This window comes from Catharus ustulatus, chromosome Z (genome assembly GCF_009819885.2).
Source record: "Catharus ustulatus isolate bCatUst1 chromosome Z, bCatUst1.pri.v2, whole genome shotgun sequence".
Classification (NCBI taxonomy): domain Eukaryota; kingdom Metazoa; phylum Chordata; class Aves; order Passeriformes; family Turdidae; genus Catharus; species Catharus ustulatus.
Window position 1 is genome coordinate 32,557,151 of NC_046262.2, and position 24,698 is coordinate 32,581,848.

Below are 24,698 nucleotides of genomic sequence, written 5' to 3' on the forward strand. Positions count from 1 at the left end.
TCCCCGAGCCGTGGCAATGGCTGCGCGGGGCTCCCGTCGGCTCCCCGGGCCACAGCAATGGCGGCGCGCGCTTCCCCCCCCCCCTCCCTGGGCCGCAGCAATGGCGGCGCCGGCTTCCCCCCCCCCCTCCCCGGGCCGCAGCAATGGCGGCGGGCGCTTCCCCCCCCTCCCCGGGCCGCGGTAGGGGCGGCCCGGGTCCCCCCCCCCCCCCTCCCCCGGCCGCGGTAGGGCCGGCCCGGGTCCCCCCTCTCCTCCCCGAGCTGCAGCAATGGCGGCGCCGGGCCCCCCCCCCGTCTCTCCCCTGGGCTGTGGCAGAGGAGGAAAGAGAGCTCTCCCGCCTCTCTCCCCGCCCCCCGTTCTGCCTACACGGAGCCAGGCTCCACCCGCGGTGCAACAAAGTAGCGATTTGTAACAATCGCAAAATGCCGACTTTGCAGCTGCTCGGCTCAGCACTCTGGCAGGCACTTCTGAGGTTGTATTAGCCGCTCCTGATTATTAGCCGCATTTCCGGTTTAGGAGCAAAATCTTAGTCAAATTGGTGCGGCTTGTATTCGTGAAATTACTGTACCTATCAGTACGTATACTTTTGTTCTAATGCACTGGAAGAAGAAATAAGTTCTGGCCTTGCTTATTAGAAGCATCAAATGTGAACTCTTACTTCCACAGTCATCATAAATCAGCTCAAATTTCAGACTATATCCTGTGACTCCTAAACTGTTGTTTCAAGTTCACTAAATGTTTTATCAAGCTAAGTATTTAAACACAGCTCTTTTCCAACTGAAGCTAGCCAATGTGATCAACCTAAACTATTCCCTTTAAAATTCAGATTTCTGACAAAGTATGACTATCACATCTAGATTCTCCCCATTGAAAATAACATAACTTTAGAAATATAAATCCAATAGTATCTAGATAAACCAATACAATCTAGATAAACCAGCCACAATTTGGAGTCCATACTGTTTGGGCAAAGCAAAAGAAGCCCCACCAAAAGTACAGTAGTTTCACGAATACAAGCCGCACGGATTATAAGTCGCACCCCCGGTGCCTCGACAATGTTGCTGTCTTTGTCAATAGATAAGCCGCACCCCGAATATTAGCCGCACTTTCGTTCGTCGCGAGAATCCGTGCGCAGCTTTCACAAATTGGCCAATTAGTAACAGGATCGCGGCATAGCGGGCTTTACTGGCTCGGGGCGGGGCCAGGAAGGCTCGGCTCGCTCATGGTTGCCGACGGGGTCGGGTGGCCCAGCTCAGCGCCACGGCTCGGCGGGGCTGGCCGGGTGGTGCTGCCGCCGCCGCCGGGCTCGCTGGCCCCCCTCTCCCGTCAGCACCGCCCCGCTGCCGCGTTCGCTCGCCCGGCTGGCAGGGCTGCCGCCGCCGGGCTCGCCGGCCGCCCCGCTGCCGCTTTCGCTCGCCCTGCGCCGCGCCTCGCGAGCACCGCGCCTCGCGAGCGCCGCTTTCGCGAGCGCCGCTTTCGCTCACCCCGCCGGCAGGGCTGCCGCCGCCGCCACCAGGCTCGCCGGCCGCCCCCTCCCGTCTGCACCGCCGCCGCGTTTCCTCGCCCTGGCCGGCACTGCAGGCCCCCGCACCGCCGGGCTCCCCCACGCTGCTGGCCCCGATTCTGCTGGGCTTCCCCCGCTGCCAGGCAGCCCCACCCGCCGGCCTTCCTGCTTCTGCCATGCTCCCCTGCACTGCTAGCCCCAGTTCTCCCAGGCTCCCCCGCCCTGCTGGCTCAGGCTCTGCCGCCCCCCCTGCCCCGCCCTGCTGGCTCAGGCTCTGCCGCCCGCCCCCACACTGCTGGCCCCGCCTCTGCCAGGCTTTCCCACCTCTGCCGGGGCCGGCCGGGCTCCAGCTTGGCTTGGGGCTGCCGCGGGCTCTCACTTCCGTGTTGGCAGCTTTTAGAATTTTGTTAATAGATTAGCCGCCCCGGAATATTAGCCGCACTTCCGGGTTTCCACCAAAATTTTGGTCAAATTGGTGCGGCTTGTATTCGTGAAATTACTGTATTATCTCAGAAATAAAAATATAATATGAATAAGGGTCCTTATTAATTCAACAGATAAATGAGATCACATAAAATGATCATGAATTCCTACCCAGAATTTAATACTGTTAAAATACTTATTTAAGAAACAACAGTTTTAAGGTGATTTAAAAAACCATAAACTTATCAGTAACACCCTCCTTTGGGAAGCCCATATATTAAGATATTGCAAAGCACAGGAATCTATGAAGACAGTTGCATACTTAGCGAGCACATGCACTTCAAGATACTTTTGTCAAAACTTCTGTTCAAGTATGGGTATATCTAACTACTTTTTCACTCTTCTGTCTTTTGTAATTGAATCCCACATCATCCTTCTTTAAAAAGAAATCAATGATAGGTGAAAATGACACACAGGAAATCCAGTCTCTGGTCTCAGGTATGCTGCCCTGCCCACTCACTGCCTGTGGCTGCCCATGGAAAGCTCAGTTACCAGTTTGAAAGTCAGTAACTGGATTCTACATGAAGAGAGAAAGGTTTCACTGAGAGGTCTAAAATTTCTCAACTGAAAATGAAGGATAACACACCTTTCACTTTAAAATTCTCATGTTAAAATTATCATTCTGTATGTGGATTCAAAGGATTTAAGGGATTTTAAATAAAACTTAGCGGACAAGCTGAGAATCAGCTTTCTAAAATCACAGAAGAGGCTTCCTATTGATCCTGGCTAAAGGTTGGCAGACCCAGCCAAAACAACACTAGTATGTACGTTGCATCTGGGAGCATGTATTAAACCTCTTTTCCCTTGACAATACTGTACACAGGAAAAACATGCAACCATGGGCGAGGTATAAGAAGAAACTGACCTACAATGCTTATAATATGAACTGAGAAACAGAAGAAAGACCTTCTATATGGTCTTCATTTCAACAAGGACGCCAGCTTCCCAAACAGCTTCTCTAAGCCAGCAGTTACCACACACTTTTATCATCAAATGGAACACAGTATAAATAGATACAATTTTTTACCCCTTTTCTGTTAGGAAATTCTGTCATAATGTGTTTCTCCTTAGCCGGGACTGCATTAAAAATGATTTAAAGAAACTGGTGGCTACGAATTTTATATTCCCGGTCCACAGAAGTGACAACTTAAAACCACTGCACATTTAAAACTTACCAAACATTATAACAATATGGAAGCGCCTTAGAACATTACTCAAGGATACCAAACAGCAGCTATCTCTCTCCTTAGTTGATTTGACTGAACTGAGAACAGCTAACAGAAGCTGGAAAATGAAGAACAGCAACACAATTAGCAAAACTCCCAAATGTACAAGTCAAGAATACCCTTGCTCAGGTGAAGACACATCCCTAGGATTACGTAACTTGTTTGGAAATCACTAAAACAAAATAGAGGGGCTGTACTTGGGAGGTTGCTAACACTGAAATCTGTGTGTAAAAATAAGGGCATGGGAATTCTGGGAGAGCACCCAGGCTTGTGCAACTCTGAAATAAATAATCCATGCCTCTCTTGTGTAATTACTAGCTTGTTGCACATTAGTCCACAAATCTGATTTTTGTGGACAATACTCTGAGGCATCAAATATCAGAAATTACTACTTCACAAAAAAAGAATGATGGAGATGAACAACAGAGTAACGCACTGGTCTTGAAGTGAAAGTTTAGTTTGTAAGACTGCTCAGTCCAAAATAAATACATTCAGCTACAAAAATCAGGTTTGATTCATCTGCAGTTAAGTAGGGTGACACAGCTACATACATCGACAAACTGCAGACTGTACCTGCACAAACTAAAAAAATTAAAGTATTTCTGAGAACACTACTTACGAAATATAATTTCTTATGGACACCTTTCCTGCATATTAACAACTGGATGACAGTGACGTAAGACACAGTCACAGAATTCAACTGTTGCTTAAACGGGCAGTTGCATGAGAAAATACAACCCAGGACTGCATATTTTCTCATATGCTAAGAAACAAAAATACCCAGCATTACAGCAAGACCCAAAAGCTAATTTGGCACATATCTTCAGCTAATTAATAATGTATTAATGTAAAGAATAAGTATTTTGATGAGCCAAATAAAATTTAGGTTTCATCTCAAAAATATAAGACGCTTTTCACTTCCTAGTATTTCTGCAGAACTGGCAATACTCTGCATTACAAAGTGCTTAAAAATCCTAACTTTTTAGCTACTGCTTCATTAAACTTCATACCAATTTCTTACAGAAAAGAGCAGTCTACTCTACAAACCAGCAGAAAATAACATGGAAGTTAAACTACATCTTAATGTTTACTGTCAAAAAAATTCCCAAACATAGGAGAAAAACAATTTCAGTGTTGCCTTGGCAGAGAAACAACTTGGGGGAACAGAAGAAGGAAAAGATATCTCTAACTCCTCATCTCTGTCCCTACACATACTTTATTTGACACTTCAACACCAGATCCTGGTATTAACAATTAATAGCCTAGGAACAGAAAGACATGAATAACACTCAATTCAAAGGGGAAGGAGATGAAGCTGTTACAAAACAGGAAAATTATTTCCCCTTGCCAGAGACAGAAATAGCCTGGAGGCAGCAAGAATGGAATGGAAATGCACAAGTTGTGCTCTACACAGCACAACCAATTTTCACATGAAAAGTAAAAATTGAAATTAATTTATCTAGAAGAAAAAATGCACATATTTTTTGTAGTTACATATCATTTCAGATTTCAGATTTATTGGTTTGAACTATAAATATAACTCATCTGCTTTTTAAAAATTCTGAAGATTGTTTGCCTAAAATGCCAGTGTTTTTCTAGAGAGTTGTGTGGACAGACAACAGTGGCTGTTTTGACATGGAAGTGTTTTCCACTGCAGATGAAGAACTTCAGTAGTCAGAAGCCAAAGATCAGACTTGGCAATTCAAGATGTGGTTGAGAGTCATGCTTTAGCAGGGAAAAAAAAAAAAAAAACAAAAACAAAAAAAACCCGCTAAAACAAAACCACAAAACCAAAACAAAACATCAAATATCACAACCCTAGAAACACACCCACACACTAAGAAGAAATTAAGAACTGGTAAGGTAAAATTCACTTTTCGTAGAAGTTAGGTTAACTAAAGAGCTGGTGAACAACTAGAAATTAAAACAAATTTCAGTGTCATTTAGCTCAAAAATTAGATGTCAGTAACCAGGTTTCTCTATTACAGTCTGGAAAACAGTGGCCTTTTGATGCTGCTGGTCACCCAAAAATTTCCATAAGATACAAGAAAATTGAGTCTTAAAAAAATTGACCCTCCATTTTTACAAAGAAAGGACATTTTGGAAATGCCCTTTGGAAATGAAAACAATTACTATAATTTAGAGCAGCTAATGTTATAGAAAGAGGACAGCTCCTACTCTGCCTTCAGCTGCACACAAGCCAGACAACTCTTAGACAGTCATACTGTATAAACCAGGGCAGGATCAAAATGACGTCTCTACCAAAGGAACTGCAAGATGTTGCCATCAGGCTGGTTGCTTACCAGAGGCAACCTCAAGATGGTTTTTCTGAACCAGCTTGTAAAGCTGGGGCACCAGGTAGTCACATTTTAATAAACTGACATTACTTTCACCTGCTGTGAACAACCACAAGCTTCTGCTGTTTTAAACGGCACCTCTCCCTCAAGACTGAAAACTGGAAATCAGCAGATTCAGTTACATGCTCACCAAGTATGACTGCTTTACATTTTTTAAATGGCTGCTGTCAACAGTTATCCATGCTCAGATTCATATCCAACATGCTGCACAAGAAAGCAGAATAGAGTTTCAGTTAAAAGCTGACTAAACTTCAAGACAAGTTTCCTTACTGTTTACAGTGGCACCATCTTGCTACTCAACCTGTAGTTGTTTCTGCACAGGAGGCAGAATAGGGTAGTAGCATAGAATTTCACAGCTGCAATAAAGTTTTGATCTCCCTAACTGATCAACTTTCCTGTCTGTCTCACACAAATATCCTTGGTCATCCCCAAGACCAAAGCAGTGTCCTGTAGTTTCTATCTATTTGAAAGTGGTACCAGAAAAGACAAACCAAAATGCAACAGAACAAACAAACCTCACAGTCAACCAAGAATTCGACATTCAGTACATTTGCACAAAGTACGCTCCTCATAGAAAATCTCGACCAATACTGCATATGCTTCTATTCTTGGTCAACTTCATTACATAAAACTGATTGCCAAGGAATCCTAAACTGAAATATAAATACAAACAACCACCTTGTCTGGATACATCTTCCTTTTCGTATTGTAGGAAGAGAGACTTGAGAAGAATGTAAAGGCAACTAAGGAGCCTGTGAAGACAGAAAGAAGACACAAGCATTCTTCACAAAATGAATGCTATGCAAGAAAAAACACTAACTTTGTCCTTCCTAGCCATAAGAAAGATTATTCAATCAAATTAATTCTTTTTGCAGCAGTCAAACCTCTAAGTATTGCAAGAACTTCGTGAGAAGCTCATTAGTTTTTACAAAATCTTGCACCATCATTCAGTCATTACACAGAAATTGATAAAACCCTACTGAAATCAAAAATAATTTTAGGATGCTATTTATTACATTTATAAAGTTAGCCAGAGTTCTACTACATCTTTCTAGTCCTAATAATTCCAACACCATAACCAGTAAGTACTAGGTACAGCTAGGAAAGCTGTGTTTTCCAGGACACTGGACACAAACATGGATGAGATATCACTGCTGCAAGACCAATCTGATACTTTCCTACTTTCAGCCACATGGCTTAACAATAAACTTTTAGTAAACTTCTGTGGGTTTCCAAATAAAACTATTCAGTTACTATTTTTCATGACATAGATACAATGTAATTTCAGAGACACAGGGTACAGTAATTTCACGACTATAAGGCGCACCCTTTTGACTAAAATTTTCCCCCGAATCCAGAAGTGCGCTTTATAGTCCGGTGCACCTTATATGATGTACAAAGTTACGACATTTGCCACCCCAGAAGTGTGAGCCGCAATGGGGGGGTGGTGCCACGGGAGCGCTGAGTCGCGAGGAGGGGCGGGAGCGGGCGGCCACGGCCAGGCAGGAGCTGCGCGGGGAGGGAGGGAGCCAGTGCCAGCCCCTGCCCTGGTGTGGGGGGAACGAAGAGCCGCTGGGCGCTGCCGGCCGCGGGGGAAGTAAAGAGCCGCTGGGTGCAGGAAAGTGGTGGCGCAGCCCATGCAGTCGCCGGAAAGGGGCGAGAAGTGGCGGCACTGCCAAGCCAAGCAAGGGACGGGCGGCAGGGCGGCGGTGCTGCAGAGCTGAGCTAGGATGGGTAGTAGGGGAGCCAGGCCACCGAGCCGAGTGAGGATGGGTGGCAGGGTGGCTCCGCGGAGCCGCAAGGGGGAACAGCAAGGCGGCACAACGGAGCCACGAGGGGGAACGGCACAGCAGGAGTGCCGAGCCAAGCAAGGGAATGGCAGGGCGGCTCCACGGAGCCGCGAGGTGGAACAGCATCGCAGCAGCACTGAGCCGAAAGAGGGAGGCGGCCCTGCAGCTGCGCCGAGCCACTCCTGCCGACACCGGGGGTGGGCAGGAGTGCCAGGGCCCACTGCACGGGGAGGGCGCCTGGGGCCGCCTTTGAAAGCCGACGCCAATCTGTGAAAAATGTTTCCAAATTGTGCACCCACCAGTAAACTCCACGATCGCAGGTTTCCGTTACTAATTCGTTACTTTGTTGCGTGCGACACGGATCTTCGCGGCAAAAAAAGTGCGTCTTATAGTCCGGTGCACCTTATGGTCGTGAAATTACTGTACTTGCAGACATTAACTGAAGGCAGAGCAGCAGAAACAGAACAAGTGTTTACTCTCTTAACACGCTTTGTAGGCAGTCAAAGTATGAGCAACTTGAAAGTCAGTAGCCACACTGCAACTCAAACCAAAAAGCTTGGTCTTTTCCAAGCTGGCAAGGCTAGTATTTCCCAGGCAGTGACTTATCTGTTCTAGCTCAGAACCAGCTCTCTCTCATCAAGTTCAAATTTCCGTGACTGAGTAACATTCACAGAAACTTCAGCTCACTGTAATCAAAGGATCACTAGAGACAGTTTGCTGATAACAAAATGTTATTCCTTCAAGAGATAGGGTATCACTGAATAAGAAGTAAAAAGATAATTTTTGCCCTCACTTTAGTCAACACAATGTGCCAAATAAAATAAAAGTTATGGGAAGAGGAAAGAAAAACATGCTTGGAATATCCATTTAATAAACACCAGAAAACAGAGTTCTTCTTGGAGGTGGAATATCATGCTTCCCGTCTTACAAGGGCAGGTCTATTTAGCAGTCTCATCTAACCTTCCCACCTTCATTCCCATACTTCAGTGCTTGTGATGTGACTGATGAGGCAGAACACGACAGCTTTTAGCTACATGCAACTCACACATATCAGGATAGATCAAACACGAAGACACAGTGAAAGTCAAACTACAATTACACTTAAGAGGTAGTCTTGAATCAACATAAGAAACAGACACTATGGAGTCTACTTCCCACTAAAGCAAAATACAGATAGATAAGAGCAAGAGCACATTGTGTTGTCCTGGACTTCACTAAGAAATTTCATAAACAGATGCTTGATACTTACTGCTTCCAACAGATGTCTAAAGCTACCTGGAAAAACCCTAATTATGGTTCACCATGCACTTAATATAGACTACCCAGACAAAATCAAATTACAGCTTCCCCAGAAAAACATTTTGAGAGTGTTCCAGAATGCTTATCAACTACAGTGTAATCAACAATCCTAAGTAAGTCTCATTAAGGATACATTATCTTGCCACTGGTGATATTAATAATTTCCAGAGATGACCCCAAGCTGGGGAATAGAACAGGTTTACCACATATTAAAAACAATTTCCCTATAACTAATAAAGTCCAACTTTACCTATAACTAATAAAAAAAGATGAAAGGGGCATCAAAATTAATGTCTTAGGTTTTAACCTTCTCCTATCTTCCTCAGGTTAAATACCCTCTTGACTATACAGCTGGTCACTCATTTGAAAAGAATGTGACAGCAGTTGCTGCATATTTAGCACCACGAGGTTCTGTTTTATAGTGAAAAGCAATTTAAGTTATTTTTCTTAACTGGGTCATTTCTTTTAAAAGTAGATCTTGCTGCAGTAACAGTAATTCCAACAATCTTATTTTTGATGAAGTTGTTCTTCAGAACTTCAAAGTCTCTGTATTTTCTGATTCATTAGCAATACTAACTGCAGTAATAGAAGAGATCTTTAGAAGTCAACATTACCTAGAGTTAAAAGCGGCTATAATAGAAGATTAAAGCAGTGACTTTTGTCCAGAGCACAGCTTGTTCTCTCTGTGCAATATTGTCTTCCATCTCTTCTGGAAAACATTTTATATATTTTCATTAACAGAAAAGCCTTATCTCAACGTTGTGGCAATTTAACTTCATTACTAGTATAAAATTAATTAATTATTAACTGATTTATATATGCATTCTAAGAGAGTTAATTCTTTCCACCAGAAAAAAAAAAATGCCAGACTAACATCTAACATAGAAATACAGTGTCACATTCAGACCAAATGTCACATTAAGTTATACTAAGCAGAATCAGACCTCCACTTAACCAGTCAGATAGTTTTTTCCTGGGCTACTTACAAGCAAACACAAAAAGAACACATTCTCATTCGAAGTTCCAGTAATTCTTACCAAGAAAATAAAACAGAAAAACCCTACAAGCAACAACATTAACATAACTATTGCATAAAGCAATAGTTAGCCTGTTAACGCCCCCCTAAATTTTAGTAATGTGTCAAGCATCCATGAAAGTCTACAGCTTTCCTTCTTCTGTCACAACCCCTCCAATGCCAATTCTTCATCCAATCCATCCCCAAGCAAAGCACAGTATTTCTTCAGGCATTGCAGGACAGCTGCAGGATCCAGAAGAGAGATGCCAAACAGACTACACTGGTGCACTGAAAGCAGCATGTGCTTCCCAGTCGGAAGTTGTAACATTTGACGGACATTGACAGACAGCTGTAGTTTCACCACCCAGCATGTACACTCCTCAATACCGCTTACTGACGTCATGGGGAATTTATAGCCTTTGAAAATTCTAGCTGGCATGCAATAACAAGGACAGGATTAATGCACACTTGCTACCAGATTTGTCATTCCTTCTACCCAAAGGGTCACTTTACCACAAATCTAAGTTCTCAATATGTCAGTGCCTTTAGGCAACTGTTCACACACACACTCCCTCCTCCTCCTGCTTCTGAGTACTCATGGGCACTCAGAGCACTGGTTCCTCTACAGCAAGCCCACACTGCAGCAAGCGTCTCTGGCTCTCGTGACTCACACACTGCCAGAGGAAATCCTGCCCGACCACATGATGGTTCAATATAAAGCAGCGAACCTCCTCTTGCATGCTTCTTCCTTCCGCCAGCACCTAGAGACACAGAACAGAAAAAAGCCTAACGTGTTCCATGAGGTATAGAGAACTTCTTTTAAATTATGGAAAGCCAAGTATCATACAGACAATTTCTTTCAGGCTGCCAGGAAACTACTAATGTCACGGTTGATCTTTACCCATTGCTGGTATCCTTATAAATTTTCACTTTAGACCACACTCTTTATATACTAGAAAGTTTTTTATCAACTTCTGGATGCTGTTACAAAAGTTTTTGAAATTTCACACGTATTTTTTTAATTACGTCTTCAGACCACACATTTACCAAAGGGTAAGTATTTTTTAATGTTAGAAAGAAACCACTTAGGGCCAAATTCCACACCTATTAAAATCTAAGGTCAGTACTACCAGACCTCATATACATAAACTGAAGAGACCAAGCGCTATGATATGAACAAACCACAAAACTGAAACAGAGTTTACCTTCCCAGCATAAATCTGCTTTATCTCATCTACAGCAAAGACCAGACCTAAAACAAAGAAGAGGGATCAGACACAAAACTTTCAGTCAAGGATGAGAGGAACATGTTTCAGAGACAACTGCAAAAGCAAGCCCTATACCCTTGATTCCCATCACGAGAAGTAACCTCAGCTTCCCCTTCTTGCACTCTACCTGTCCTCTTAACACCAGAGGACTTCCACAAACATCAAACACAAAGCAACATGTTATGTGGGTTTAAAAAATAAAAAGAAACCAAGCCTAACATTAGACACACTGGATGTCAGCTCTTTCAGTGATGTCAGGGGACTTCCTTTCTCTACTCCACCAGAAGAACACACACACACAGAAACACTGACAGGAATTCAAGACAACTGTAAAAATCACATTGGCCAAGACAAGCTGCTTTTTGTAGAGAAACTTGGCTAACACAGGACCAGCAACTACATGCTGCAACTCAACTATTCAGAGAGAACACATAAGCCACGTAATCTCTAGTCTTTGTCCCCATCATGTTTTCTTTACTATTCCTCTAATCCTGGCTGATTCAGCATGAAATCCCCAATGTATGGCACCATGAATGCAGAGCTGTACAGCCCTATCCAGTTACTTCTTGCCTACTTTTTCTTAGACCTGAGCATCCTCCTCCTCACTCATACACATTACTATTTAAAATTACACGCACTTTTTCAGTGCTCCGGTGTACCAATTCACAACAACCACCAACTGAGAAAGCAGTTAGGAGGAGTATTTCACAGCAGAACTCTGAACTGCAGGACAGAATAAATAGAGAGCACTATTTCCAGGCAGACTCTCCTACATGAGACCTGATTTGTGACACTAACATGACCCTCTGCTTCTGTTTCTAGTTCACAATAAAGAACAAAGCCAGGAAAATATGCATTTACTTTGCACTTTCACTCCAAACATAACTTCATTAACTCAGCAGCTAAAAATCCCACCATTCAAATAAGTAAAATGGACTTTTAAACAGCCTACTATAATTTCATTTTTTTTCTTGAATTTTAAAACTCCTTTGGTGTCACTTGCTGAGAAATATGTTCACTCTGAAGCTTAACTATACAACTTTGGTCATCCCTTCAACCCTGCAAAACTTGAAATTACATAGTTCACATTTAGTAGAAGATACAGCACTTCGGCAAAGCTTCAAAGTATGCCATCTTCTAGAAGTGAAGGATCAGGAGCTACCCCATATTTTCCAGAGTTATAACCATATGTCACAGTTTAATCCAAGTGACATTAAAAAACAGACACTGAGCTACTGAAGGTCTCTTTGCCAAGGTTTTAACAAAACTTTGTTTAAGCTTGGAACACCACACCTTAACAGAGCCAGCTGCCTCAGTGGTGTCAAGTAGGACTATACAGGCAGGTATATTTAACTGGATTTCCCAGAGCTGCACACATTTTTCCTGCTAAGATTCTCCAACTGGACAAGACACAGATTTAGATATTTTTCACCAATATGCTTAAACTACCAAGTCTTACCTTAAAGCTCTTCCTCTGGTCCAAACTACACACTTAAATTTAGGCAGACTGTTTTGTCTCCTAAGCTTTTCACACTTCTCTTGATAAGGAACATAATAATTAATATTATAAGATTACATCTTTATCATCTATTAACAATAATATAATATTTATTAGTTCAAACACCACTGTTCTCCCTTAAGCAGTTAGGAGAATTAGTTTTCAAAGTATTTTTCTTACTGGGAAGAGCCAAAAAGTCTGTACTTCATGAAGTATTCAGTTATGCTACAGTTTATCAAAAAAGTCAAAAAACACGTTTCACATCCTATATTACATATGAATTTTCTCAAAGTCATTACTTTAACTTGTTTTTGTAACAAATTACTGTTTCCCCAAATTGTCAAAAATGTGAAATACTTCAATTTTTGCTTGTTTCTTCAGCCCCTTCTAGCCAGCTAAGCTAAAACATCTGTGCAAGACGTCTCACTCTGCTGGTTTTGGCTGGGGTAGAATCAATTTTCTTCACAGTGGCTGGCACAGGGCTATGTACTGGATTTGTGCTGAACACCAGAGTTGATAATACAGAGATATTTTGATTATTGCTAAGAGGCATTTTCTGGCTTTTGTATTCCAGTCTGGGGAGAAAGTTGGGAGTGCATGGGAGGTTGGGAGGGGACATAGCAGGGGCAGGTGACCCAAGCTGACCAGAGGGATATTCCAGACCATGCTTTGCATGTAAAGGGGAGGAAGAAGAAGAAAGCAGGGGAATCTATGGAGTGGTGGTGTTTGTCTTCCCAAGTCACTGTCACATGTGATGGAGCTCTCCTCTCCCAGAGATGGCTGAACACCTGTCTGCCCATGGGAAGCAGTGAACTAGTTCCTTGTTTTGCTTGACTTGCGTGTGCAGCTTTTGCTTTCCCTATTAAACTATCTCAACCCACGAGTTCTCTAATTTTCACCCCTCTAAACCTTTCCTCAATCCCACTGGTGGGGGAGTGAGCGAGTGGCTGCATGAGCTGTCAGCTGGGCTTAAACCATAACCCTCACCTCAAAAGAGATGGATTTACAAAATTCCACTTCTACACCATATTTCCAATGGCAAGTTCATATTTTGCCACAGGACCTTAGAATAGCCATTAAACTATAAATTACTATACATACTAAAGGGAAAATATAAAAAAAAGAAAAATATTAAGTATTTTCCAGCTCTGGAAACTTAGTAAGTTTGCAGAGAAGGGGAAACAAACAAACAAAACTGAAAACAAAGAAACAAAAACCCCCAAAAACAAAAACAAACAAAAAAACCATGAAAAAAGCAAAAATACAACAACAACAAAACCAAACCCAAAACTGAAAACAAAAACCAAAATGACACAGCCATGAAGTCATTAAGTTTAACTAGCTGCCCCACTGGATTTGGTAACAACAGTCTTAAGGGAGAGAATCCAGATAAAACGTTTTCATCTTAGTCCATTGTTTCCTGGTGAAAATAAAAGCCAGTGTGATATACTCTATCATCACTATACTCCCACTTCACTCAACTAAAGCTAATAGGAATATTTTTCCTTTCCTCTAGCCTACTACTGGCTACAAATAAGTATTCCTACTCACCTACCTAACACCACACTTTTCAGAAAAACCAGCACTGCCAAGAGTTGCCAGACACATGCTTATTTTCAGAAACAGGTTTTCCACAAACCTCCTCTCTGTTTAGATGACAGACTGTCCTCGTACACCCTCCAGTAAGAGGATTTCTGGAGAGCAAGGGTGTGTGTGAGGTTGACTTCTGGGGATGACAAGAAATCAAAGGAATGCTGCATACCCAATGTAAAAATTTATATACCACTCTACTGCAAAGCGAACGCATAAGAGAACTGGAATTAAAACATGATAAATTCACTGCATCACAACAAAAAAATGGCATTGCCACTAAGATAGCTTGCCTTAGTGTTATATTAGTTAGTACTTAGTATGTGGCAACTGCATCACTTCCTCACTCCAGAATAAGATGACAAGCAAGTCCTTACTTGCTTGATAATACTTTACCATTAGCACTTGGTGTTTGGGCATAAGTCCACATCTCTGTCATATTTACTTACTGTTGACTTAGCAGAAATCTTTTTTTTTAACCTGAGAAGGCTTAGAAAAGTAGCAGAAATTCATAGTTCTCACATTTCTGACTATTTAAGTGGATACTTGACCAACTGTGGCACACAGGTCTTGGCCATGTCCAGGCTCTAATCAGAATACATATCAATAGCAGTACGTTTCCAACTCTCAGACCGTTTCTCAAGTCTTTAGCTGCACATTTTTTCTCCCTTTTCAAAATAAGGGCAGTGATCCATCATTTCTGTTCTCTCTAACCCAATACTGTTTCTATCAGTCCAGAATAAACATCATTTGTTAAAATTACTGCCCATCAGATGGGCATGGTGTGCTAGGCTGCATTCCTGACAGACTATCACCAACAACTGTGATCTTATCTCCACCTCCTGTGCTGGTGTCACACAGGAGAAGAAAGCCCTAGTAGCTGCAATAGCAAGGAACGTTTCAAATATGTCCCTAGGGTTAGGCAAGTTACAGGAGATTCGCTTAAGACAAGAGGCATAAGATCAAGCATGCCTATCACCTACTCCTATGTTGAGTCATCCTGGTCCATGCTGTTAAGTAATGCATGGTCTGACAAGAAGCAACTAAGTTCCTTTTCTCTTTCAACACACAACCTCTTTGCCAAGAGAGGGGCCCAGCAAGAACCTTTATTCAAGCCAAAGTATCAACTTCTAGCAGTTTCGAAAAGCTCATCAGGTTTAGAGGTTTTTCCAAGAATTGGCACCAATGCCAGTAGGTCAACAAAAGAAGAACAAACATTAGTAAAACCAAACGTGTTTCCACAAAGTCATAACCCTAACATAGATTGACAGAACTACAAGAAGCAAGCCATGCCCTTTTAAGCTTATGTATGAGAAAGAATTGTCTTTCCATATAGGTTGTGGAAGAAACAGAACTGTCTTTCTGGAATTGTGGATGGCTCAACCCTGGTGTTATTCACAAGGCCTTGTGCTACCTGGTCTAGGGGAAGGTGTCCTTGCCTGGAGGGGGAGGCAGGGGTTGGGTCCAGATGATCTTTCATGTCCATTCAACCGCTTAACATTCCGTGATTCTACAACAGCTGGCAAGCCTTTAGCTACCCTTACGAAAGCAATTGTACAATTTACAGTTGTAATATTGTTCCACCGCTCCAAGAAAAAGCTACAGTAAAAGATATCGGATACTGCTTCCCACACCAGAATATCAGTTCAATATACAAAGAATATCCAGAACCTTAAGAAAAAAACTAACTCTTCCTTTCGGTTATACTGTTTTCCATTCATACACAAGTAAGTATTTAAGTATCACCACCTCACACCTCTCCTCCAAGGAACAAAACAAGCAAAAAACCCAAACAAACAAACAAAAACCAAACCAAACCTCAGAAAGAGAATTAAAAGCTAAATTTACTTCCCTTTTAAAATTCACTTCATAGGTACATAACTTTCCCAGTTTATGTCAGCTGTGCCTCCCTATAAGGCACATAGTGCTTTCTATAGTGGCTCATATCTTCTGCACCTTTTATCTCTTACTCTGAGGAGAAACAGTTCACAGGCTAATAATAGTGACTATTAAATAAGAAAATTTAATTGGAATACTGCATATGCATACTCCTTTTTCCCTTCAGTAAATTAATAAAGACTTGGTTTTTTTAGCTACTCAACTTACAAATTTGGTCACGGTCAACCAAGGAACGCAAATGAATGAGTCCAGGAAGCAAGTAAGAAATGGAAAAATGCAAAAAATAAAAGTAAGCCATCTCAGAACAACATAGTAGCATAAAACAGGAGTACACATCCTTATTCTGAATAGTAGTCACAGGGAAACACCTCAAGAGGTACACCTATAATAAAGCAAAGTTTTATTTGAACTTAAGAAATTCAGAATCTTGGAAGGAGAGACAGCAACCTAATTTTATTTAACAAAAAAGAAATTGCTAGTAATTTTCAGTTTTCCATTTGTGCTGCTGAAATAGAATGGTCCTTATCTTAGACGCACATGTGCTCTGACAGTAGGAAAGATCAACACAGAACGAGGAAAAACAGATGAGCCATGTGCCAAAGCACAAAACTTCAGAAAAAGCAGACAAGAGGAGTACAAATTTTACATTCTTCAGTTGAGCAAAGTTCTCAAAGAAACAAAACCGTGCAAGTCAGATGAGGATGTTTAAAAAAAAAAAATTGTTTTTCAAGAGAGGAAACACCCCATTACTGCTTCCCAGCTCCATATTTGCAACACATTCTAGGTTTTAAGGTGAAAAAGGCACCACTGTTGCTTACTTCCAGTTTCTCAAAGTCTCTTCAGAAATGTAGTTACCAGCATCTCTCACCACTAAGATTGATGAAGAATCCTCAGCATAAACATGAGAGAGAAAACAGCCAGCGCTGCACATTCTATAATTTATTCTAAAGTGCATTATTATATTAACCTACAGATGTAAAGAAGCATACCACTAGCAATTTTTTTCATCGTAAGTGTAGCAGCTGCTGCAGCAGTAGATGAAACTCTTGAGCACTTAAACCAAGTACTAACCGGCTTTTGAATTAAAGACTATGCTGGTTTCATTTGAAATTAGCTCTGAAGATAAACTGTCCAGGCTGGTAAAGCCAGCCTATATAGTGTTTATCCCTGCTTGGGCAGTTCAAGAGAGTACAACATGCATCATAAGACCTTCATTACCTAAATTTTCCTTAATAGCTTAGTTTAGCGATGAGGCACAGATTAGCTGAATTGGCCAGGCTGTCCTTAATACAAGCCTGTCATGCCTTGTACCCACAACTAAGCTGGTAACTAAATACCACACAGATGCTCTCTCACCCCACCACACCTCACATCCCCCACCCCATCCCTCCGGCAGGGCTGTGTTTCAACCCTGGGGCAGTCAGCTCCAGGTGTACCTGACACCTCCAAGTGAAAACAAACTGTGGCCTACACATTCTGCTGCCAAAGTGATTGAGAAAAATCATTAACAGTATCAGCTGTGGCACCACTTGATTGCCTTTGACTCCAGCTGTTATTGAAGTCCCACCATGTCCAGTACAGCAGTACTTGGAGCTGGCGTGACTTCGGTGAGGCTGCAAGTGTCCACTGTCAGACTCCACTCTCCCTTAGACTTAATGCTTGTACGGTGCTATCAGAGAGTAAGCGGTTTCTGCTGATCACTCCTCGGCTCCGGAGTTGACCAGAAAGCTTCTGGGTGAGAATCATGGTGTCTTGTGCTGGTGCTAGGCAGACACACCAAAAGCCCACGGGTACCTTTTGGGGTCCTTGAAATGCACTCGCCTGGGGTAGCCTGTGCCAAGGGTGCGTGCGGCCTCTGGGGCCATTACAGTAAGGTGCTTTTGTCACTCATGCCCAGTCAAGCTCATTTCAGCCTCCAACACAGTCAACTACTTGGATGCCCTTGTCACTCCAAAAATACAAATGGGTTCTAACTCTTTATAGCTTGACTGTGCACTGGCGTCTGCTAAAGCCTTATACACCCATGGGTCTGACAGGCTAGGCCATTGGATCTACCAACTCCAATAAACATGGCTGCCCCTCTACTCCACCTGGCTGGAGTAGTGCCCTCCACTCCTGGTCACTGCACTGTCCACTTACTTTATATAAAGAAAACAAGATCAGAATTTCTTCCCAAAAAATTAGGACTAAGATAAGACTTTCCACTCCGATGAACTGCCCACTGGAGATCGCAGGAACAGCTTTCCTGGTAAAAAAAAATTTGGGATTGTTTTCCTACAGCTCAGGGTTGAAGGCAGGTTTTCTATCCCACTTTCTCATGCCCACTCTGTGATCCCTCAGATAAAAACACAGAGCAATCCACTGTATCTACCCTCCACATACTGTCTCTTGAGCAGAACACTTACTATTAATAGCAGAGATACTGGGCCATAGAAATTGGGAGTAGGATTTATCTTTTTGCTGTTGTTGTTGCTGGAACTTCTGGAACAGTTTTTCCCATTTTTCAAGCAGTTTTTCCACAGCAAAGTCCACAGGGCCTCAGGACTGCCAGTGCTGCCAAGCCACTTTGCCCACCACCACAACCTCTTTGTCCCCCCAGCTACCCAGCTTTGTCTCATTCCCACCAATAAACTGGCACACAATAATGGTGCATGGTGCACTCCAGTCGTATTACCCACCACCATGGGTTATGTGCACTGGATTTCAACTGGACCTCTGGGTAACTGCACATTGTTTGGGTCACAATAAATCATCTCAAGCATGGCTGATCCCCTCAGGTACTGGACACAGTGGCCTACTTGCCTGGGTGGCATATAACTTCTCCCTTTAAGGGATGTTTCTCCTTCACGCTTTACAGAAGTCATCTCCAGAGGCTGATGACTTGTACCCTTTTCCTAACTGCCTTGTTAATGCCTCCTTCTGCAGCAAGAAATCGCAGATGCTTCCCTACCCTAAAATTCCAGGTTACTAGTCCCCTTACTGCAGCACCAGAGCAGGCAGGTAACAATGCACTCACCTGGACCATGCCTGAAGCCTCTTCAAATACTCACAGTTCACTCAGGGTTAACTATTGAATTGTTGTCTCTTTTCTGTCTTTTCCTCCTGCTCTTGCAACAGCCCTGCCTCACCCTGCTTTACTATGAGCTGAATTCTGTGTCCATTTCTTCTTCTTTATACGAGTGACCGATGCCAGTGAGGGTTGTTTCAGCTGCAACACCTGTCACTTTCTTGACATATTTAAAGACCTTCTCTTCCTCTGAAGGTACTGAGTAGGACTTTCCCTTCATGAAGCCATACTGGCTTTGACTGATACCTGCATTGTGCTTTGGGTGTTTTTCTGTAATTCCCAGAATAATCCTCTCCACACTTTTACTGGTCACTAAAGTGAGACTGAGAGGCCTGTAGTTTCCAGGATGACCTTTGCAGTCCCTTCACTTGAAAAAATGTTAGCCAGATTGCCATGGACTGGGACCCCTCCAGATTCCCAAGACCATCCAAAAATCATTGAAAAAGATCTTGTGATGAATGACATCAGCCAACTCTTTTGAGTACTCCTGGCTGAATCCCATCAGGCCCCACAGACTCCTGGGGATCCAGTCAGTTTTTCATTCTCACAGCCATGGTCCTTCAGCTTAGGGTGCTGGGACACACTTAGCCCATTTTCAGTGTTGACAAGAGCGGCAAAGAAAGCATTCAACATCTCTGCATGGTCTATGTCCGTATTTCTGAAGTGATCATCCTCATCCTGTAATGGGCCAACGTAATTTCTGCACTGCCTTTTGCTACTGACATATCCAAGAAAAAAGAACATTTTTTTTTAATTGATCTGACAGTCCTGGACATCAACTCCAGCTGGGCTTTGAATGCACAAATTTTCTGCTTACAATGGTGAGAAGCATCTCTGTTTTCTTCACATGTCACTAACACAATGAATGCTTTCAAAAATTTGCTCTAACATGCACTAGTCAGATTTGTTATTACCTGAACTCATCATACCTCCTACTGGGCACGATAAAAAGACTGGTTTAACAGTAGTCAGCAACCAAATATCACACAGCCACTCATTTGCTCTCCCCTCTTGCCAGTGAGACAGGAGTAAGATTGGGCAGAAAAGGTAAAATCCATGGGCCAAGATAAAGAGAGTTTAATAATTGAAATAAAGTAATAATAATAACAACAGCATAGAAATGGGGAAAGAGAGAGGAGTAAAACCCAAGAGAAAGAAGTGATGTACTATTTCTCACCGCCTGCAGACACCCAGACTGTCCCCAGGCAAATACTGGGCATGATGTTCAAGGGTATGGAATACAACTTCAGCCAGTTCAGGCCACCTGTCCTGGCTATGCTCCCTTACAGCTTCTTGTGCACCTGGTGGCTGGTAGTGCATGAGACAGTGAGAAAGTTCTTGGTTTAGGGTAAGCACTACTTAGCAACAACTAGAAATCACAGTTATTTAAAGGATTCCCATACTAAATCTAAAACACAGCACTGCACCAATTAACTCTATCCCAGCCAAAGTCAGGACAAAGCCTTAAAGTTTACCACAGCAAGGCTACCAAATCACCTTCAGATCTGTAAATAATCCTTAGTCTGGCTCCCTTTGGCCAAGCAAGGAATTATTTTAGCATCTAGATGCTTCCTGATCATAAACCCTTCTGCCTAGCCACAACCCCCAGATGCACAAGGACATCGGTTGGGTTTGCGGGTTAATTTTTTTTAATTGAGAGGGAATCCCCAAGTAACCAATTAAGCTGGCTTTAAGACTTTGAAAAACCAGGGCAGCAAAGAGTGAACTTAATGGGAAGCAGATCTGGCCCGCTATTTTAAGTAATCTTTAGACAGTGGTGGGGGGAGGGATGGAAAAGAGATGGGGATGGGGAGAAGAGTTAAAGTTTTGCTTCAAGACTCTCCAGTGGCTAGAAATGCTATTCTGCCCTTAACATGAAGTATATCTGTCCTATATTTCCAACCCATTCTGAAGGAATACCATTATGAATTCTTTTAGGGGTGAATTGAGTGTCATATAGCAGTTAAAGTGTTGATGGTATATCATGCTTGAGTTCACAACTGGCCACACCACAGCTTAACGCTTTGATCACACATTAATCAGTAAACTGCTTTCTAGTAGAGAATGACTACAAACATATTTCAACAGCCCCTTAGTCTTAGGTCTCTGGTTCCTTTCAGTGAGTGTCTTTTCCCATAAATAAAAAACACCAATGGACTAATACACTTGTGCTAGTTGGGTTATAAAAAAAAATTTCCAAATATTTATTTACAATTCATATCATTTTCTCACTGTTCCCACCGGAAAGCCACAGCTGCAGAACACTGAGATATAAATTAGCAAAAAAAAAAAAAAAAAAAACCACAAAACCCCCCAAAAAAACCCAAACAAACAAACACGACCAAACAAACAAACAGAAATCCCATGGTATCTGGCACTTCCTTGAGCTGCAAGAAGCATCAGGAAAAATATAAATTTTATTGAGGGACAGACTACAGCAGGGGACAGCTACCTGATACCTTATCCTTGGACTTTAGGAGAAGGATTCTTGCTGGTCTACGTACTTTAAAGTAGGAGACAACTTCAAGGTTTAGCTTAACATACTCCTCTTCAAAGCTTCAGGGGTAAAGTATTCACAAGTTCCTGCAAAGCAAAATTCTATGCTAAAAGCTATGTTCATATAGTATTAAGCATGTACACTTAAATCAGGAAGCAGAGCTCCCATCTGCCATATTCTATGCAAACACTACTATTTACATGTATGTAGCTCATAATAAAAAGGCTTATATAGAGGTATTCTGCTACCACTGTTTCTCAGCATCACAGCCACTGCAAACACAAAAAAAAAGCCCTACAACATTTAAAAGCAATTACTATGTGCATGAAATCACAAGCTTATTAGTAAAGACAACATACTGAATCCTGTAGTCTAAAGTGGTCCAGACAACTTCTGTTACAAAAGCAGTGACCATCCCCAAGACAGTCATCTGCCCCCTCCTCCTGAACTCTGGAATCTGACCAGGAAAAACTGAAGTACTTTCTGTATTACCCCTACAGGTCTGTTTCAGACTCCAGAGAATCAAGCACTAAGCAAATCAAGCACATGCAAAGACCTTATACAGAGAAAACTTTACATTTTTTGCGAAGTATTTCTCAAATAATGTCTCTTTCATGGGCTTTTATGCTTATCTTCCAATTTTTTTTTTTTGCATGGCAGATTCTTTTCCTCTAAAAAGCAGTAACATTTAACACCAAACTCAATTAAGTATATTTTTTCCTACTGCTCAGACTGAACAGCTGGGCTACGACAAAGTTGCTGAATACCTGTTTTAACAACTGTGAATTCCAACTATTTGCTTATTGAGAGCTGTAAGAGCTAGTTAATAACTTTTATCTCCCTACTCTGGAAAAAAAACCTCAGCTGCACAGAGATGGCTTTATCATTTTGCAGTGATTCACCCTGGTACACAATGAAATTCAAGCATTTCACATCCTCTTCACTGCTGCCACATATAACCTTAGGAAGCAGAAACTTTCACAGCACGCTCTGAAATGCAGGCTAACATACATTCCCATTCTCTAACCAAGAACAAGAACAAGCCAGTTCCACTGAGCTACACGGCATAACAAGTCCTACGTAGACATTAGTCACTTGCCCCATCGTACAAAACACTGCCACACCTCAAACACCAGGCACTGAATAAAACCTAATCTATTACATATTCATTCATAAATCGTCTTCAGCAAAATTTGGGCAGATTTGCCTCGCCAATCTTCATTAAGAAGTTGCTGGATGCATACAACACTAAAATCGTTCATTCTAGACTGTGCAGTCAAAAATCAAGCCTATATTCCCAGACGCATATGCCAGGACTGCAATCTGTGTTTAAAAGCACGCTCCAGGTAAAACTGCCTCAGTTTAGGAGTGCCGTTCTCAAAAGCACATCTAGGACAATACTTCACAATCACCAGTTTCCGAGAGGTGTTGTCAAGGAATCCTGCTACCGTGTTCTCCTAGACTGACCGTGTAACAAGGAAAATCTTCAAGTTCAAGCGATCGTTTGAAGGGATTTCTGTCTGGGCTGTGTGAAGGACCTTTAATAAAACAACGGCGAAATTATAAACATCTTTGATGCATGTTGCACCAACTACAGCTCTGACCGACTGCATTTCCCGGACAGAGAAAGCACCCGCGGAAGGAATACCCCACGTACACGGGGCCCTCTCGGACACCCGACAGCGAGAGACGCGCACCGGAGCGGCGGTGCAGCACAGCACGACACGCTCGCACGGAGCAGCGCGGGAGCTGGGGTTAAAGAAAAAATAAAATAAATAAACAAAAAATGAAATAATAATTTAGAAAGAAAAAAAGCAAACGAGAGGGATGCGGGAAGCAGCCAATTGCGGCCATGCTGCCGGGACAACTCTCCCCAACTCCAGGCGAGGGACTCTCCCTTAGACCGGGGGTCAGGCCTGCCCCTATCCTGTCCGGCCGCCCGCCCAGCAGCCCCCGCCGCGGAGCAGGTGGGCGACCGGGACAGCCGGTGCAGCGGAGCCCCTGCCCGCATCACCCCGCCGCCGCCGCGCCGGCGGGGACGGCCGCTCGCTGCCCGCACGGCCGGAGCCCCTCGGCAGTCGCCCTCCCTTTACCTCCTCGCCGCCGCCGCCGCTCTCCTCCGTGCCGTTTCCTACGCTCGCCATGTTCCCTCTCCGCTGCCCGCCGCCAGAGATCTCTACGGCCGCCGCGCCCCGTCCACTGCTCACAACCCAGTGCCAGTGCCGGTGCCGCCCCCCGCCCCTCCCGGCCGCCCCCGCTCGATCCGGCCCGGTCTGGCCCGGCCCCGCGGCTCCTGCCCGGTCTGTCCGGGGCCGCGCTCGCCGCCTCCTCCCGCCCCGGCCGCCCCGCGGCTCCGGCGGCCGCGCCCCCTCGTTTGCATGGCAGGACCCGCCCCCGCCGGTCGCGCCCCGCTGGCCGTGGGCCGCGGTCCCCGCCACAGCGCCCGCGCTGCCGCTCGGCCGGGCCGGCAGGGCATGGCCCGGGGCCGCCGGGCCCGGGGCGGTCGGAGGGTGCGCTTGGACAGGTCGGAGCAAGGGGAGCGTCGTCCCAAACTCCCCGTCCTTCCTTCGTCCTACAGCCCCGCCTCCAGCCACGCTGCGGCTTCGCGCCACCGTGACCGGCTTCACTGACCGAGGTGCCGCAGAGCTTCTCGCAGTCGTTCCCGGGGTGTCCTTCCGATGCCCGGTTTACCTGCGTGGTAGCACGGGCCGGTTCAGCACACCTGACCCAGCGGCGGCGGACTGGCGGTCTGTGCCGGGCGCCAGCAGCCCCCGCCGATGTGCCGCGCCGGCTGCTCCAGGGAATGGCAGCGCAGGCGATGCTCGTGTCCGGAGGGGCCTCCTGCACTGCCTGCACACCCTATCGCTCCAATGTTGTTCGCGAGCCACAGGTTTTCAGTATCTGATGTCCAGGAGAAACTTGAGCTTACAGTCCTTCAGCTCCCGGTGGTCTGGGGAAGGGCGGCTTCATCGCCGTGCTGGGTATCGCTTGCAAAGAAAGTTCACCAAGCAGCCACCGCTCTGAGAATTAGACTCCCGTACTTTGCCTTGTCTTGTCTTTGTTTCACAGTATCATAATGCTCTTTGTTCAAAATCTGCCAATGTCCACTTTTCTGTTTTTTGCGAGCTGAGGTCAATGCCGACTAAAAGGCAGGTAGCATGATGCCCACTTTCTACTGCCACAGCCCTTGTTAAAAACACATATA

General features: G+C 43.9%; 1 protein-coding gene across 1 annotated transcript in view; it reads right to left on the reverse strand.

Annotated features, from left to right (window-relative positions):
* Window positions 1-23,726, reverse strand: part of TTC39B (tetratricopeptide repeat domain 39B) — a 75,697-nt gene extending 51,971 nt beyond the window's left edge. The window contains exon 1 of the mRNA XM_033085414.2: window positions 23,587-23,726. Coding sequence (XP_032941305.1) covers window positions 23,587-23,637 — 51 coding nt within the window. The 5' untranslated portion in view covers window positions 23,638-23,726. The remainder of the gene's footprint in view (window positions 1-23,586) is intronic.
* Between the last annotated feature and the right edge of the window lie 972 nt (window positions 23,727-24,698).